General features: G+C 37.9%; 1 protein-coding gene across 7 annotated transcripts in view; it reads left to right on the top strand.

Moving 5' to 3' along the window:
• Positions 1–15,652, top strand: part of smap1 (small ArfGAP 1) — an 86,455-nt gene that overhangs the window by 33,835 nt on the left and 36,968 nt on the right. For 4 of the 7 annotated variants that reach the window (XM_043254729.1, XM_043254733.1, XM_043254732.1 and 1 more), the window contains one exon: positions 577–657. The exons of 1 other annotated variant lie outside the window; for it this stretch is intronic. In XM_043254729.1, coding sequence (XP_043110664.1) covers positions 577–657 — 81 coding nt within the window. The remainder of the gene's footprint in view (positions 1–576; positions 658–15,652) is intronic. 2 more of the 7 variants (XM_043254731.1, XM_043254734.1) reach the window with 1 other exon arrangement.

Raw genomic sequence — 15,652 nt, forward strand, 5'->3', positions numbered from 1 at the left:
GTGTGTATTTATTTATTCTGGTTGTCATTTGTTGGTTTCCAAGGACAAAATGATGTATGAAAGCTGAAATATGAGATGAAAAGCTAAAGTATGAAAAATTCTCCATGAAGAAAGCAATCATAAAAATATTTTATTTTATTTATTTATGATGGATAAAATTCTAATTTCAAAATTATGCTTAGTAAGATAAATTATTCTTCCATTTAATTTTACATTTTAACATCATTTTCACCACTGTCATTTCTACTACAATAATTTAATTAAAAACAGTACATATTTAGAGATTGACATAAAATCTTCATGTGAAGGGCATAAATATTTTGCAGTGTGACCATCATCGAGGCTACCTATATGTGTGTGTGTGTGTGTGTGTGTGTGTTTTTAAGCTGTGGTAGCCATATTTAAGCTGTCAAAGTACAGGCCTCAAGGCAAAACTGCAAGCCTTGTGCCCTAAAGACACCTCAGACTTGTAGCCGACTCAACATTTTTTTTCCTCCTTCAATTTCTTGTGTGTGCAAAATCTTAAATGTTTTTTTTTTTTTTTTTTTTTTTTTTAATTTTTTTTCCTTGACACAGAAGGAGAGAGAGAAGAAAAAGGAGGAGAAGAAGAGGGAAAAAGACACAGATAAAGGGAACAAGCCAGCAGTTTTTGAGAAGGTAATTGACCTTATTACGGACAAATTTATTACTGACATTACCGTTTTTAATAAGTGTTGTTTATGAATCAATTGAAGACATTCTCTTTGGAGATGCTCAGGTGCTTGTTGTTGGACTATATAAATTCTTTACAAATATTTTTGCAGTTTTTCATTTTTCTTTTTGAGATTTTACGTTTGTTTTAACACATCTTGAGATTTTAAGAATCATAGCCAGACCGTGTTCAGTGACCACGAGGAAGATCACAGTCCTATCTCTCTGTGAAATGAAACACCCTCAGAACTGGCCTTTAATTTGCCTTGCATATTCATGCATCTCTTTGCAGGGAATTTGAATCCCTAAGTTCGTTTTAGTTAAAAACCTTGTGGGAGATTTTGTATCGATGACGGTCCGAATGTCAGATAGTTGAAAAGCTTTATGCAAATAAGGATGAAACAGGCATGTTTCTGGTGGATTCTGTACTCAAATCACGTTTACACGTTGCTATCATTACTATTAGATCATTTGGATTTAACATTTATTTTGCGCTTTTTCATTGTAACTAGAATGTGGTTAATTTGTTAATCTGATACTGTACGGCAGGCATTTTCAGATTATTATAGTTTCATTCTGCTTTCAAAAATTATGACATTAATCATGATTTTAGTTAACACTGATCATGAAGCTAATACTGATATGTTCATGTAAACTGTTGCATTTCTTTAAATGTAAACTTCAAAATAACTGCATTTATTTGAAATACTTTTTTATTGTCTTTGCAGTCACATCTAAAAGCAAAATCTTATGATTACCGTTTTAAAATAGTCAAAACATATAATATTAACTCTATAAAGAAATAAAGTTTGCATTGCATAATCTAGTGCATATACAATGACTTTATTGAGCATGTATTGAACTCAATCATAGAGCGGAAACAGCCACACTGCTGTTCATTTTACCTACAAACCGCCAGAGCGTCTGATCTTTAGTGCTTTGAGCGGTATCGAGCGGGTTTCTCCCGCTCCAGTGGACACGTAGGGTAACAGATATTGTAGGCTTGACTTCATCTTTCTGTGCTGCAGAGATGTTGAGCAAACAAGCAAACACTTAGATGTGCTGAAATAGCCACAGCAGCAATAATTTAAATTTTGCGTCTAGTCGACATTGCACATTCACAACTCTGCAGCACAAGAAAAAAAGCCCTGAACAGGCATCTTACATTTGTACTTGTGTAACGATCCGCTCACTTCAGGCACCTTGCTTTCCTTCAGGCTACACTTCATAGCCACGCTCAGTCACACACACCTTCCCCCTCCCCTGAAGCACAGTTTGGGGTCATCTGGGATCGTAACGCAGAAAACAAACGCGGAAAAAAAGGCATTCGAAATTGCTGTGTGTCTTGTGTGTGTGAGAGAAAAGGGAGTGTGTGAGGCATTTGGGAATGTGTATTATTGTCATCTAGCTGTCAGAGAGCACAATGACGTTATTTGATTGACAGGCGAGAGGACGAGGATGGGTGGCCTTGAGTGAGAGTGGAGAAGGAGTCATGGAGAGGGCAGAGTGCTGTATTTTTCTTTAGTGGTGTCTCACATTTTCTGTTATTCTCTTACTCCCTGCATAGCTTCTTACTCTTCATGCTCTGTTGTCCTGCACAAGCGGTTCTCAACCAGCTTTGCTTCAGGATTTTACATTGGGTGTACACTGGCAACCCGCTAGCATTGTAAAATAGGAAAATGCTAAACTAGTTGTAGTTAATAGGTTGCCTGAATGATTTGTTACCTGGTGGTCGTATTATGTGTGTGTGTGTGTGTGTGTGTGTTGGTTGTGCGTTCAGTAATGAAAAGGAGAGTTCTCGGCATTTGAATATTTTATCAAAGTTTATTTTTACATGCCATCTTAAAAGTGCAACGCTTTCATCCTCAAAAGGAAAAGACTAAATTACCGTATCCGAGGTGCTTTAGAAGATTTAAAAATCTCAAATTTTTTAAGATGGTTTTATTATTGCATGCACCAGGGTTCTGTACATGTCCCTTTCATTTTCTCCATGAAGGAAATTTAAAACCTTTTAAAGTTGTGAGCTTGCGATGTTGTTAATTAATTCTTCTTCATTCAGCTTTCATTTTTTTAAGCCGTCAGCGTATGTTATCTTAACATTATTTGCATTATATATGCATTATTTGCTAAATAATCATGCAAGAAGTGGTATTCGTGAATCGCACCAAAAGAGCTTTATTGCTCTCAGTGACTCGAAAATAAATTGTCTGTAATTAAAAACTTTAAATCAGTAGTTTTGTTTGTACATTGTTTATAATTTATGTAATTTTCAGTTCTTAATGTGTTCATATTTATTTTGTTAAAGCCCTTATTTTTATTAGCTGTGTTACAGTGGCAGATAAACTGCACCAAAATGCTGAAAAAATTGATTTGATGCATGAATCCAGATATGAACATGGCAATCATTTTTTCTTCCTTTTTTAAAAATTTGTTTATTATTTGTCCCATTACATGATTAGTTGCATTTCGTTATTTGCTTTTTACTTTTACACCTTCCCTGCTATCAGAGCAAGCCACAATTAGTTTTTGGCTCACTTACCAATAGCCCACTAGCCCATGCTCTTGACATTTCTGTCTCAACTATGTGTGCTTTCACAATATGAAGTTGGAAGTGTTGGTCGCAGTGGAGAAGATTAAAAAATGCAGTGGCCTTTGGAGGTCCAGCTGCAATCTCTGTTTTCTGCTCCACTGAGTCAAAAATATTCACGGTCCTTGTAACTCCAGAAAGACGACTAAGCTTTAAGGGAGGCAGAGTTAGCGCTGCATGGGCACCTTCTGTTCTAGCTCGGTCTTGTGCCGTTCCCGGAGAGACTGGGACGAGATGAAGGGAAAGGAGTGAAAAATGAAGGAATGGAGGGAGAGATCCAGACAGGGCAGTTCAGCACCTTTATGCCTTTGGGGCTGGTGCCTGTGGCTATACGTGACGGATCATGTGTGCTCATCCACACACACACACAAAACCAGTGCACTGATGTAGAACAAACTGCATTCAGTTGGCTGTGGAAGATATAGTCCATCTGTCTGCTGTAACAAAGCAATATGAACAGTTTGGTTTTAAACTGTGGTACCAAAGCATCGATACCGGTACCTTAAAGGAGATTTTCTAATGCCCCATCTCCCTAAATCTGTGAAATATCTGCAAAATCTATAAGTATGATACCGCTAGTGGCACAGAAATGACACACTGCACCTTTAAAAGCAAGACGAGTCTGCTTGCCCCAATTTTTTTTCCTGTGTTGAGTGCAAACATCATTCCACGGCTAGCTATCTATCAGTCCTTAATTTGGTCATCTCTGAATGGCTGAATGAGATGCCATGCGCGTCTCTTAAAGCACTCCTGCGGGGAATGGGGATGCCTGCCTTGTGGCATCTGATGCATATTTTCCCCCTCGACAACCTTCATTTGTCTGTCGATGTGAGTTAATCTCCATACATATTTCCTTTGCCATCAAAGGCGCTTGCTGGCTTATGTTAAAATCAGCCAAGCGAGGACCTTACAATGATATTCATAGCCTCTCCTGAACCTCCAAGACAGTGTGAGAGAGAGAGAGAGACTGTGTTGCTTCTGTCATGCTTTAGCATGACCTCTGCTGATCCAAAGCCTGTGAGTCGCATGCTGAGCTCGCCAGAGCGGTGTGTGTGATTTAGGGAATAAAACACCAGAGAAAGATACCAGTACTGATCCCAGGTCAATGTGTAGCTTGATTAAAATGGCACTCTGACTTCATATGTGACACAGTGGTAGTATTTATAGTGATTTTGCCACATACAGCGGCCTTCAGACAACATCCTATCCATGTGAGAGAAAGGTGAACAGCTTTTGCTATATGTGATGACCAGCATAAAAAGAGGTTTGTGTGCTTGCCAGGCTGAGATGTAGAACTAAGTAAATTCAGTTGGCTGTAGTTGAAGCTCCATCTGTCTGCTGTAGGATTGGATTGATACCAGTACATTGGTACAAAACCAGTCTTTGGTACCTCAGTGTTGATGGCAACAGATGAACAGCCTCAGTCGACTGACTGAATGATTTCAGTATAGTTTATTATTTTATGTTAATTTGCTATCAGTATCAGTTTTTGCAAAATGTACTTCCTTTTTCTACTTTTGTTAACATTAATAAAAATTATCAAATTTTTAAAGAAAAATCATTTTATATTTTATAATTTATAACATTACTGACATTGTAAACCTTTTTAATAGTTACCAATATTTTTACTGTAATTTTGATGTGGTGCAGTCTTGAAGAATATAACGTTCTTTCAAAACGTAATAAAAATTCGACATCAAACTTTTAAACATTAATGCAAATTACAGGTTGAAATGGTGAAGTAGTTAATGTCTAATTGAATCCATTAAATCCATCTGAATCCATTAAAACCATTTAATTATTATTATGCTTAAGTGCTTTTAAAAAATTCTTGTACTTACACTTCATGAACTGCCAGACTGTGCTAAATAGTAACGCATTGTAATTTTGGTTATATACCGAAATTGACAAATTACTGATATCATAACTAGTGTCATTTTATTGATTTGCAATTTTTTTTTTTTTTGTATTTCATACTGTGCAACCTTAATCTGCTTAGTGTGTGTTGCTTCCAGTTCCTCAGCGAATGAAAACTGTATTTTTGTTTTTGCTCAATAACACAGATATATTTCACAACTCGATCTCCCCAACCCTGACTGGATGTTTTTATATATTATTAGTGTTGTCAGCTAAGACGAGCATCACTGTTGTTCACATTTTGGTACTTTGGATTCGAACAAACTCTTAAAAGTATTCAACTGTAGCTGAACCCGCTCTGTACTGTTTGTGCTATAGTTATGAGTGATTCCTTATGACTTCACTTGATAGGGTAAAATCCAATGTACCAGAGCCAAATTTAAGGACTGAAATACTGTAAAGGGCTAAGCACCACTTATGTCCTTTTTTTTAAGAAAAGCCTAGTCATTGCATATGCAAGAAAAGTAGCATTTGAAGCTGTAATCAGCTGCGTACTATTCTTTTTTTCCTTTTAGACATAATGGTCCCTTGTATAGACTGCAATCTACAACAGGTGGTCTATAACACTCTCTGGAATTTAGCTATTGTAGGATCAATGTTTAATGGTGGCTTGTTATTATATGGCATGCTGCTCATGAATGAACGTGAGTCTGTCTGGCTGCGAACGGTGGTGTCATGCCTTCACGTCGTGTCATTGCTGTAGGAAAAATACCAATCAAAATGTACTGGCTTGTAGTGGACTTTCATGTTTAATATATGATCGCATATAAACTCTGTACGTGCACACATTGGACATGCATTTTAAATGGATTCTAGAGAAGCAGAAAGCTGGTTAATCTTTGGGAAAATATGAAATGTGCTGACAGGTGGTGTTGGAAGGAATGGAGGACAGAGACGAAAACGCTCAATCCTGTTAGACAGCTCACCTGAGCCTAACTCGGCTTTTACTAAAATTACCTTCACCATCATAGACAAAAACCTGGAAGGAAAGACAACATTTTAAGAAGGTGGAGGGGAGTTGGGAATTTTTAGGAATCATGGATTTTATAAATTACACATTATAATATTAAGGTGCAGTAAGGAATACAATAAGGAATATATTTTTAGCGTATTCTTTATTCTACACTTTATTTTCAGTTTAACCTTGTTGCAGTGTAGTTTTTAATAGTGCTGGGCAATGATTAAATGTGATTAATCACATCTATGAATATAAGTATACATATTTAATCATTGCACAGCACTAATAAATAAAGACATGTATTTAGTTGCCTATAATTATGCCTTATTTATTTTCATTAAATACACATAACAAGGACACAAAAAAGGTTTATATGAACATTTATTTAATTTATCTGTAGACCAAGACTGTCTGTCAGTCATGTTAGCTGAAGCAGGTCATTCAAGTCAAGCACCATATTGAGCTTCATAAGCAGTTATTAGTTTGTCATGGGAGAAGATCATTTTGCAGCTATTGCTTGTCACAGGAATGACATGTTGCTGCTCTCCATCTCTATAAGAGTGCTCTCAGTTCTATAACAGTAGGTCACGGTTTTGGAAAGTGAGTCTAATTCAATAGCTAACACTGGTGAAACTTCCACTTACAGTTTTGAGCACATTTTACCAACTAAAAACCCCTTTTTGTGTTTTAGGCAATAATAAACATGTATAAAATAACCCTGATTTCATTTATTTCTCTTCCAGCAGCGGTTTCCAATTTGTTTGGCATCCTGGAGGGTCTGGATGTAGCAGCAGCTAGTTATCTTGTCCTGTTTTGATTTCAATACTCTAACGCAGCTTGGAGTTCACTAGATTGCGGACGTCTCTGCGGTGACCCCAGTAGACCGTTTCTGGAGGGCAGCGACTGCCCGAGTAACTCTTCCTGCCCGCTCGTCTCTCATTAAAACTCAGTGAGATGCTCATTAGGGTTTAAGTGGAATTAGTATGAAAAGCTCTCTCTCTCTGCGCTAATGAAGGCAGCCGCGCCACAATTGTTTTCATTTGCAGCGACTCTCCCTGAATGCAATCAGAAACCCTGACCGAGCCCCCCGCCAGCTCGCTCTCTCTCTCTCTCTCTCTCTCTCTCTCTCTCTCTCTCTCTCTCTCAAACGCGTTTTATCCCATGTGCTTTTCGAGGCCAGTAGGCAAGGTAACTGCACAAATTATCTCTGCATTTACACACCTCTCTCTTTTTTTCCCCCTGTCACATCTAGAATTTTTCATAGATATAATAATAAACCATCCCGCTACGCTCAACATCATCTCCTCTTTCTCTCGTTGTCGCGTTAGGCTAGCATCTGCTTTCTCTTGGGTTAGCGCCCACACAACATCATACATCGCGTGTGAATCCACATGTGGTGCCGCAGCATGTTCCTGTGTGTGTTTTTTGGCTCCGTGTTGCTCATCAAGGCAATCTCACTTCTTTCAAACACCTGTCTTGCTTCCTCGCTCGCTCATCCTCCATTCTTTTCCCTTTGGAAATGCAGCTTACGTTTCTGTCTTTTTTTTTTTTTTTTTTTTTTTTTCCCCATTTGAGCAATGAATAAATTATCAAAGAAACAACAAGAAGTGTTTGCTGCACTGAAAATGCCGGTGTTTTTGTTTGGTACACATGCAAGCATGGTTAGGGTTTTCGGGAGCATTGTATGAATTGGGAAGCCATCTGTTCACCTGAGAATCGCGTCGCGCATTTGCCGGTGGAGTAAGCGTGCGCACACGTGGAAAGCCTCACATACTAATCACACTGTATGTTTGTCCTTTCGAGTGTATGTGCGCACGCATTTCTTGCTCAGATCTTCGCATCCCCCTGCTGTTCTTGTGACAGTCTGCTGTCAGGGGACCGTGAGCAGAGGAGGAATTTCCATATTACTCGAACATGCTCACAGGTTTACTTGATTCTGCGTGGAATACGGCACATCCAGATGTGTAGTCTGCTGCTGGGGAGAAGGAGAGCCTTCTCAGCTTCTCAGCAGTGGTTCTTAACATTTTCAACTCGGTGGCCTCCGTTGTCCGACATAATACTCAAAGGCTATGTAGCCCTTCACGTAGGTATGTACATTTTAGATGAGGGAACAGCATTTGCTATTAACTGGTACTCATTTGCGAATAGATCTGGAAAATATCAAATTGTTTTCATCCCTCCAAAGAAGGGCAACAGGATATTCACAGGGTTTCTGTTTTGGAAAAAAATAATAAATTATGAATGATGATAAATTCAGAATGTTAAAATGCGCTATCTAGCCCAGTTTCCCCAAAACATTGAAAACTTTTTAATCAAAGTTTTTAATCATTTAAACTTGTTTAATGATGTACCGAAATTAAAATTCTTTGGGAAGATAAGTGTATGTGTGTGCAGTCTGTTTGAAGACAGGAAACACGTATAAATCAACCACTTACTGTACTAAGAGCAGCATCTTAGTAAATGCAAACAGAAAAATGCATAAAATATTTACATGACCATTTAAAGTTTGGGCTCAGTGAGATTTTTTTTTTCATGTTTTGGAAAGATGTGTCTAGTTCTTACAGTAATGTAAATGGGTTTCTATATATTTTAAAATGGAGCTATTTTTTTGTAATCTGTTTTCATCAGCCGTACTTCGGTCTTCAGTGTCACATTGTCCTTCAGAAATCATTCTCATATGCTGATTGGTGCTCAAGGCAAATTTTTTATATTCATCAGATGAAAATAGTTGTTCTGCTTAAATAATGTCTGACCCCAATTTTTTGAACAGTAATGCATCTGTCTGAAATATGCAATACCAAAAATACACAGAATTTATAGTTGTGTTTGTTGTTTAGCTGCAATATAAATATAATTACACATTTTTAATTGACATTGATGTGCAGTATGTCTCTGTAAATGATAACTCTTTATAAGAAGCTATCTTTAGCCAGCAATGTGATTTAAACACATTTTCCTGAGGTCTCTGCTTTTTCTCAATGTCAGATTTTCTGTTATATACCCTGATAAGGTTGCAGTTTCTTTTTGGCCTTGAAATTCTGCTTGTTTTTCTCTTACAACCTGAAGCATGTTTGTTACACTGATAAAATGAGTTGTCATCTATGATCATGAGCTAAGAGGTTAGGAGGAGTTCTTTTCGGTCTGAATTGTTTTGACGCATCAAAACGTAAATTTGACTAATCTTCCAGAGACTTCATTTAAGTATCTAAATTACATACTTCAGTTAGAAATGATTGTTAGCTTAGCTGGGGACTTTTCTGTAATGTCCACCGGGTAACTTGCCTTGAAAAAGACGAGGCGTTATTTAGAAGATAAGATGCAGCACTCATCTCCTCCTCCCAGGAGATGTCAAAGGATGATGCTATGTTGGTAGGGGTCAGGAATGTATTAGGGCTGCAGATTGGTCATCAGTTTGTGAGATAAACAGGTGAGACCCCGTAGTTCAACGAGTTTGGGGTCTTTAACACAGTAACATTTGCATGCTAATTGAGCAGGACCTGCTGCTGGCGTTATGTGTGTGTTTAATTGGATAGTTGCTATTGTGCAGGAGGTATGACCCTGATCGCTGCACTTAATGTAGACACACACGCTAATACAAGGCTTCACGAGTGTTTCGTGTTTACATTTGTGTGTGTGGTCTGAGCTCTTGATAAGCTTATGTGTAGTGCCGGCAGGTGATGTTTTTCCTTTGTAGTCTTTGTGAGGTGAAATGCATAATTAATGCAGATGAGATATTTAAAGCTCAAAGCCTGGCACTAACCTGTGTCATGCACATCTCCTTTCTCTCTCTTGCTCATCCTTTCTTTTTTGTGTGTAGTAAAAGTTTGGGTAAGGTTTCATTTTAATGTATTTTGTATTATTATCATTTTGTTTGGTTTTTTTTTGTGCTCACCAAGCGTCTAAGGTATCTAATGTTTTCCATGTTGGTGTTTTTCTTAAAATGTAAATTATGTCAATTATGACCGTTTAAAACAAAACAAAAAAAACTATTTCTTTGAAAAATAAAGCTAAGTGAGACTTGTGAGCTGTAGTGTACTTTGTGCTGTACAGTTTTGGTAACGCCTTATAATTCTGTGTTCTATACTTAAGCGTTGGTTAATGTAATACCTAACATAAAATCAAAAACAAAACATTAAAATAAGCTGTATAATAAGTTAGTGTTATGAAACGTAAAATAACAACGGATAGTAGCATTTTTATAAAATTAAACTTGTAAAAGTATGCTTTAACGTATATGATACATAATCCATTATCGATGTTAGCATATATCTTAATTCAAAAGGTTTCCACAGTTTTTTCCCCACAAATTTTAAGACTAAACCGAAATTATATCATTTCCTGTCCGACTGAGTAGACCCAATTATGTAATTGAGATATAATATAATAACTATGCATTTTCTTTCATTACAAGCCTGATACTGACCAAGACTTTGAATATGATTTGATCCATACCTGAACAAATTGTATAGATTCATACATTTGAGCATTGATATAAGCTAGACGATTCAAAATGAAATCTAACATAACACAGATGTCACAAGATGCACTTTTTAAAAGTTGAATTGTATTAAATTTGCCGTCTCAAAATGCGGGGCTCAGAATGAAAGGCTGAAAACCATAAACGGTGAAATGCCACAGCTCTGACAGAACCTGCAAAATGTAAGTGTTCTTCTTTTTAGTAATGGACATTTCCCAGGTTGCAATAAAGTGAGCTATGACTTTTTCGAAAACTATCTTCTGTCCTAAATCATTCCAAAGTTTCTCCTCAAACTGTTTCAGCAGAAAAAAAAAGGTAGAAACTTAGTGCAAAGTGAAAGTTACTTGATATTAATTACGGTTTATTGAACGGTTGCATAAAAGCAATATCACACTCGAAGTCGTGCTGTTGTAATGACCGCCTACAGACAAATCACAGCCGAACAGCGAGCTAGAGTAAATGTAAATGTTCTCTTCATGAGTTTGGTCTCGTCTGCGTTGCTTCATCAAAACGTTGAGTCATTCTGTCTAAAACCGCCTTGGCGCACACTCGCTTGTCTCTCTCTCTCTTCATTTCCCACTCATAGTCTGCATCGGGAAACCGTAGATGCTGATTCACTCTCCAGCCTTAGGACACCAAATAATAAGAAAGTCGGTCACATGATGAAGGCCGTTCCTCCGTGCACTTCCTGGCTAATCTAGGCTAACAATGACCTTGGGCCTGTGCTTACACCACACACACACACACACACACACACACACACACACACACACACACATACATACAGAGATGGGTTTCTGGTTTGGGGATACAGAAAGGATTGAGAAGGGAGAGGTGAATAGGGAGATGGAGAGAGAAACGAGGTTTAGGAAAAGATGGAGATAGAGAGAGGAAGACAGAACAAAAGGAACGGAAATGAGAGAGAGAGAGAGGGAAGTATCGAGGGAGACGGGAGAGAGGTGAGGATGAAAGGAAGGGAAGATGGAGGAGAGGAAGAGGAGATAAAAGATGGAAAAGGTGTGTTGGTGCAGGGAGGGAGACTGACGGGTGGTGTGAGACGGAGCGTGTGTGTGTGTGTGTGAGATTGTGTGAAGGCTGCTGTAGATTCTCACTGGGCCGTTCATGCAAGGAATGGGATTTCAGGATTCACTGTCCACTCTGCCTAAAGGCCTGTGTGTGCGTAAGAGATGGAGAAAGAGAGAGGAAACTTGTGTGTTCTCGTGCGTTTCTGGTGTATGTGCAGTATAAAATAGCTACAAAAGATCCTATGGCTCTGTGACTTCACCAGTGGATTTATCAAAGATGGGTGCTGAGGGATTTCTGCCTCCCAGGACACATTCACACAGCCTTTCAAAGTCAACGTCAAATCTGTATTTTTTTTTTTTTATTCGCATTCATTTTTTAAGGCCTGTTTCTCTTTCCATTCTGCACAATTCATTTGTGCATATTTTATAAATGATTTTAGCTGACATCCCAAACCAGGAACCCTAAAACGCCCTGAAACAATAAACAGTTTTCATCAATTTAATGATCGGTCTATCCCTAATAGATAAGCTCTCCCTCTCTCTCTCGGCTTGATGGGTAAGATTTTTGGCGCTCTCTTCAAACTTCTTAATTCAGTCTAAAATAGAACGACGTGATTGTAAGGAACAAAATGTAATTGTGATTCCTGCAATTTAAAATTATGTATTTATATCACTATTATTATTACTAAATTAAAAAAAAAAAAAAATAAAATATCGTTTTTACCAAATAATTTTGCTGAAAACCAAATAGTTGTGCTGAAAGCACTAGATCATGAGCTGCATGTCTAAATGAACACAGTGCTGCACTTCACTCAAATTATCATCGCAGCTTTTTTTTATAAAAATTTGATAGTCTTCTATTGCAGTCATATCACAGTGCATATCTGTGCAGCCATAATCTAACATATATCGGGTTTTAGTTGACTTTAGACTTTCCCTCTTTAGCTCAGAGTTCTCTGACTCATAATAAATGTTCAGTTGTAAGGACACACACACACACACACAGCTTCTGTTCCTCCCAGCCTCCTCCACACCTGTGCTGTGCCCACTGCTGCCCGTCTGTCGTATGTTATTTATAGAGCATGACTGACCTCGGATCAGACTGACTAAGCTCAGATTGAGGTTTGTTCTCCCAAGATGAACCTCCGTTAGTCTAGAGTCCGTCTTGGTCTCTTCTGCTTCTCATTCAGTGTCTCTCTCTTTTTTCTTTGTCTCATTTTTAGAGAATGTTTAATTAATTGAATTATATTATTTTTATTTTTGTTTCTAGCTTTCCAGTGTCTACTGATATAAATATCATAATAGAAAATGTAGCAAGTGATATCTCAGACTCTACTTTTAGTTTATTCAAAGAGCGCAACAGTGCAGTCCTGAAGTAAAAATCCAATGAATTTTACACCGGGTTTACAATAACCTGTAAACCATTAAAGACAGACCTACTGTAATCTGAGGTTGGTACTGTGGTATGTTTTTTTTTTTGTTTTGTTTTTTTGAAGATATTAGTCTGCATTTTTGTTAGTATTTGTTAGTTTTGTTAGTAACTATCCATTAGACTTGATTCTCCTCCAATATTCTACATATGCACCATATTTTGCCGATAATATATTGTATATATTGTACATATATATTTTTTTTATTTGATTGTTATAGTCATTTGCAATGCTTATGCGCCTCGTTAAAGTCATTCAGAACACAGTCTGGTACCGTTGTCTTTTGTCTGATTTTCAAATATTTATCTATATTTTTTTGCCTCTGATTCATTGCCTTCTCTGTGAAGGATGAATGTATATTCTGAGGTCATTTTATTATGCATAATTATGCAGCCTACTTTAAAGAATAGTCTCATAACTTGGATTCAAAACGGATTGTTTGCGAAAGATTGTTTATGAGCAGTTAATGTTCTTCTCAGCTTGAAGGTTTTGTGTGTTTGATCTAGACAGCTATGGGTTGTTTGATTTCCCCACACAGATGTATCATCTGAAGAATACGTTCCAGATTTCACAAAGATGCAAGCGTGTTAGTGTCCACAAGATCGCGGGCTAATCAGTGTGTGCCGTTGGAGAGGAAGTTTCCGTGGTGACGGAGGCGTGCATCAGATTCTGGACTGTATCAGCAGCTTGCCGTTAATGGAGAGCGGTGGAGTCCCTGATGGGAGGTGGAATAATGTCCGCTGATTTGGACAGCCAATCGAGGGGTGGAGGAAGTGAGAGAAAGTCTTTATTTTAGAATGTGTAAAGGAGATAGAAATGGCATCAGACAATAAACAGATTAGAAGAAAGATTTACTGAGGCACTGGAGATGACGAGATGAATTTTATATGGAGTGAAATAAAGAAGCGAGTGATGGAGGAGAGAGGTGGGGGGCCATTTCAGTCACTCTGCAGGAGGTGGAAAATGCAGTGATTTGCTGTGGTGCTCTGTAAGTTAGCACACTCTGGCTTGGAAGAGTAAGTGCTGCTTGTGTTAAGATGGTTTTTCTGCAGTATCGGAGCACAAATGCGGCACATACATATGCCATACATGCATTAATGTACCATAACACCTTTAATTAGATCCTTGGAGGTCCTTTTTGTACTTAAGCGTACATGCAATCCCATTTGCCACGTGCTGTAATTATTTTTCATGGAATTGCACATAGAAAACGTCCCTTGTCTTTGTGTGATAAGGGTTCTGGTTTGCTGACATGTCTTTGGAGAGCGGGTTATTTAGTGGGATTGTTATGACTGAAGTGTAGCGAAGTGGCTAACATTGCTTACGGCACCTTTAAATCCCATCATATTACACATTTGAGTGAATCAGAAATAACAAACGTTATCCATTGGAATTTCATTGGATTGTGGAACTTAATCTGTGCGGTATTGTTTTGATGGTTACCAAGGCAAGCATCACTGTCATTTTTGTTCATATACTAAGAGTTAGGTGTGTGAAATACGTACACTACCGTTCAAAAGTCTGAGGTCAGTGGGATTTTCTTTTCATAAAAGAAATCAATACTTTTTTCAGCACCAGCACATTCAATTGATCAAAAATGACAGTAAAGACATTTCAAAAGATTTATGTTTCAAAGAAACGCTGTTCTTTTGAACCTTTAAGTCATCTAAGGGGGAAAAAGTATCTCACTTTCAACAGTTTAACTGTTTTCAGTGACAGTAGTAAAAAAATATTTGTTGAGCACCGGATCAACATATAAGAATGATTTTGGATAGATTTTAGAACTGTTAAATAAATAAAAGGCAGCTCTTCTAAGCATAACAGACTTCCTTTAAAAACATTCAAAAATAGTTTGTCGTCATGAAACTATGTAGATGCACAAAGAACTTCATACATGCACGCTCTGTTTCATAACTGTACGGTGATTTCTGTGGCTTTGTGGTTTTGTAACGCATTCGGACAGTGGCCACAACAGGGATCGTCTGTGGTTTAGTGGAAACCCTTCAACACAGGAGAACCCTGAAGCACCTTTAGGCTTTATCTTATTCAAGATAGGGGAAAAACATTGAGCCAGAGAGCCAAGCATCTCTTCATTTTGTATTTCTGTTAATTCATGTTTTTTTTTTTTCCTGTGCTTTGTGATTTCCAGCTGCGTTGAAGAGTAAGGCTTTGGAATTCAGGCTTGAGTATATGTTCTTGTTTAAAAAAACATAATTGCGCTATTGTCACAAATCTGCAGGGAGGAATCAAAGACCGGGTGAGTGTCGACAGATTTATTCAACAACAGGCAGACGAGACAAGAGAAGGTGAAGAGGAGAGAGAACACAGTTCAAACAATAGGCAGGGAGACGAGGGGAGTCAGGCTGGCAGAGAGGGAGACTGTGGGGTCCAGCCCCGGATGATGGGGCTTATGCAGAAATTAAACAGTAGCACAAAGAATGGGGAGACGAGTTATCAAAAATTGACACAACGGGCTAGTTTACAACAACGAACTGACAATACTTGAGGGAAAGGAAGAACAATATAAAGGGAAGGAGAACGTAAGGAACAGGTGACAACACTCAACAA

This window comes from Puntigrus tetrazona, chromosome 13, assembly GCF_018831695.1.
Source record: "Puntigrus tetrazona isolate hp1 chromosome 13, ASM1883169v1, whole genome shotgun sequence".
Taxonomy (NCBI): Eukaryota; Metazoa; Chordata; class Actinopteri; order Cypriniformes; family Cyprinidae; genus Puntigrus; species Puntigrus tetrazona.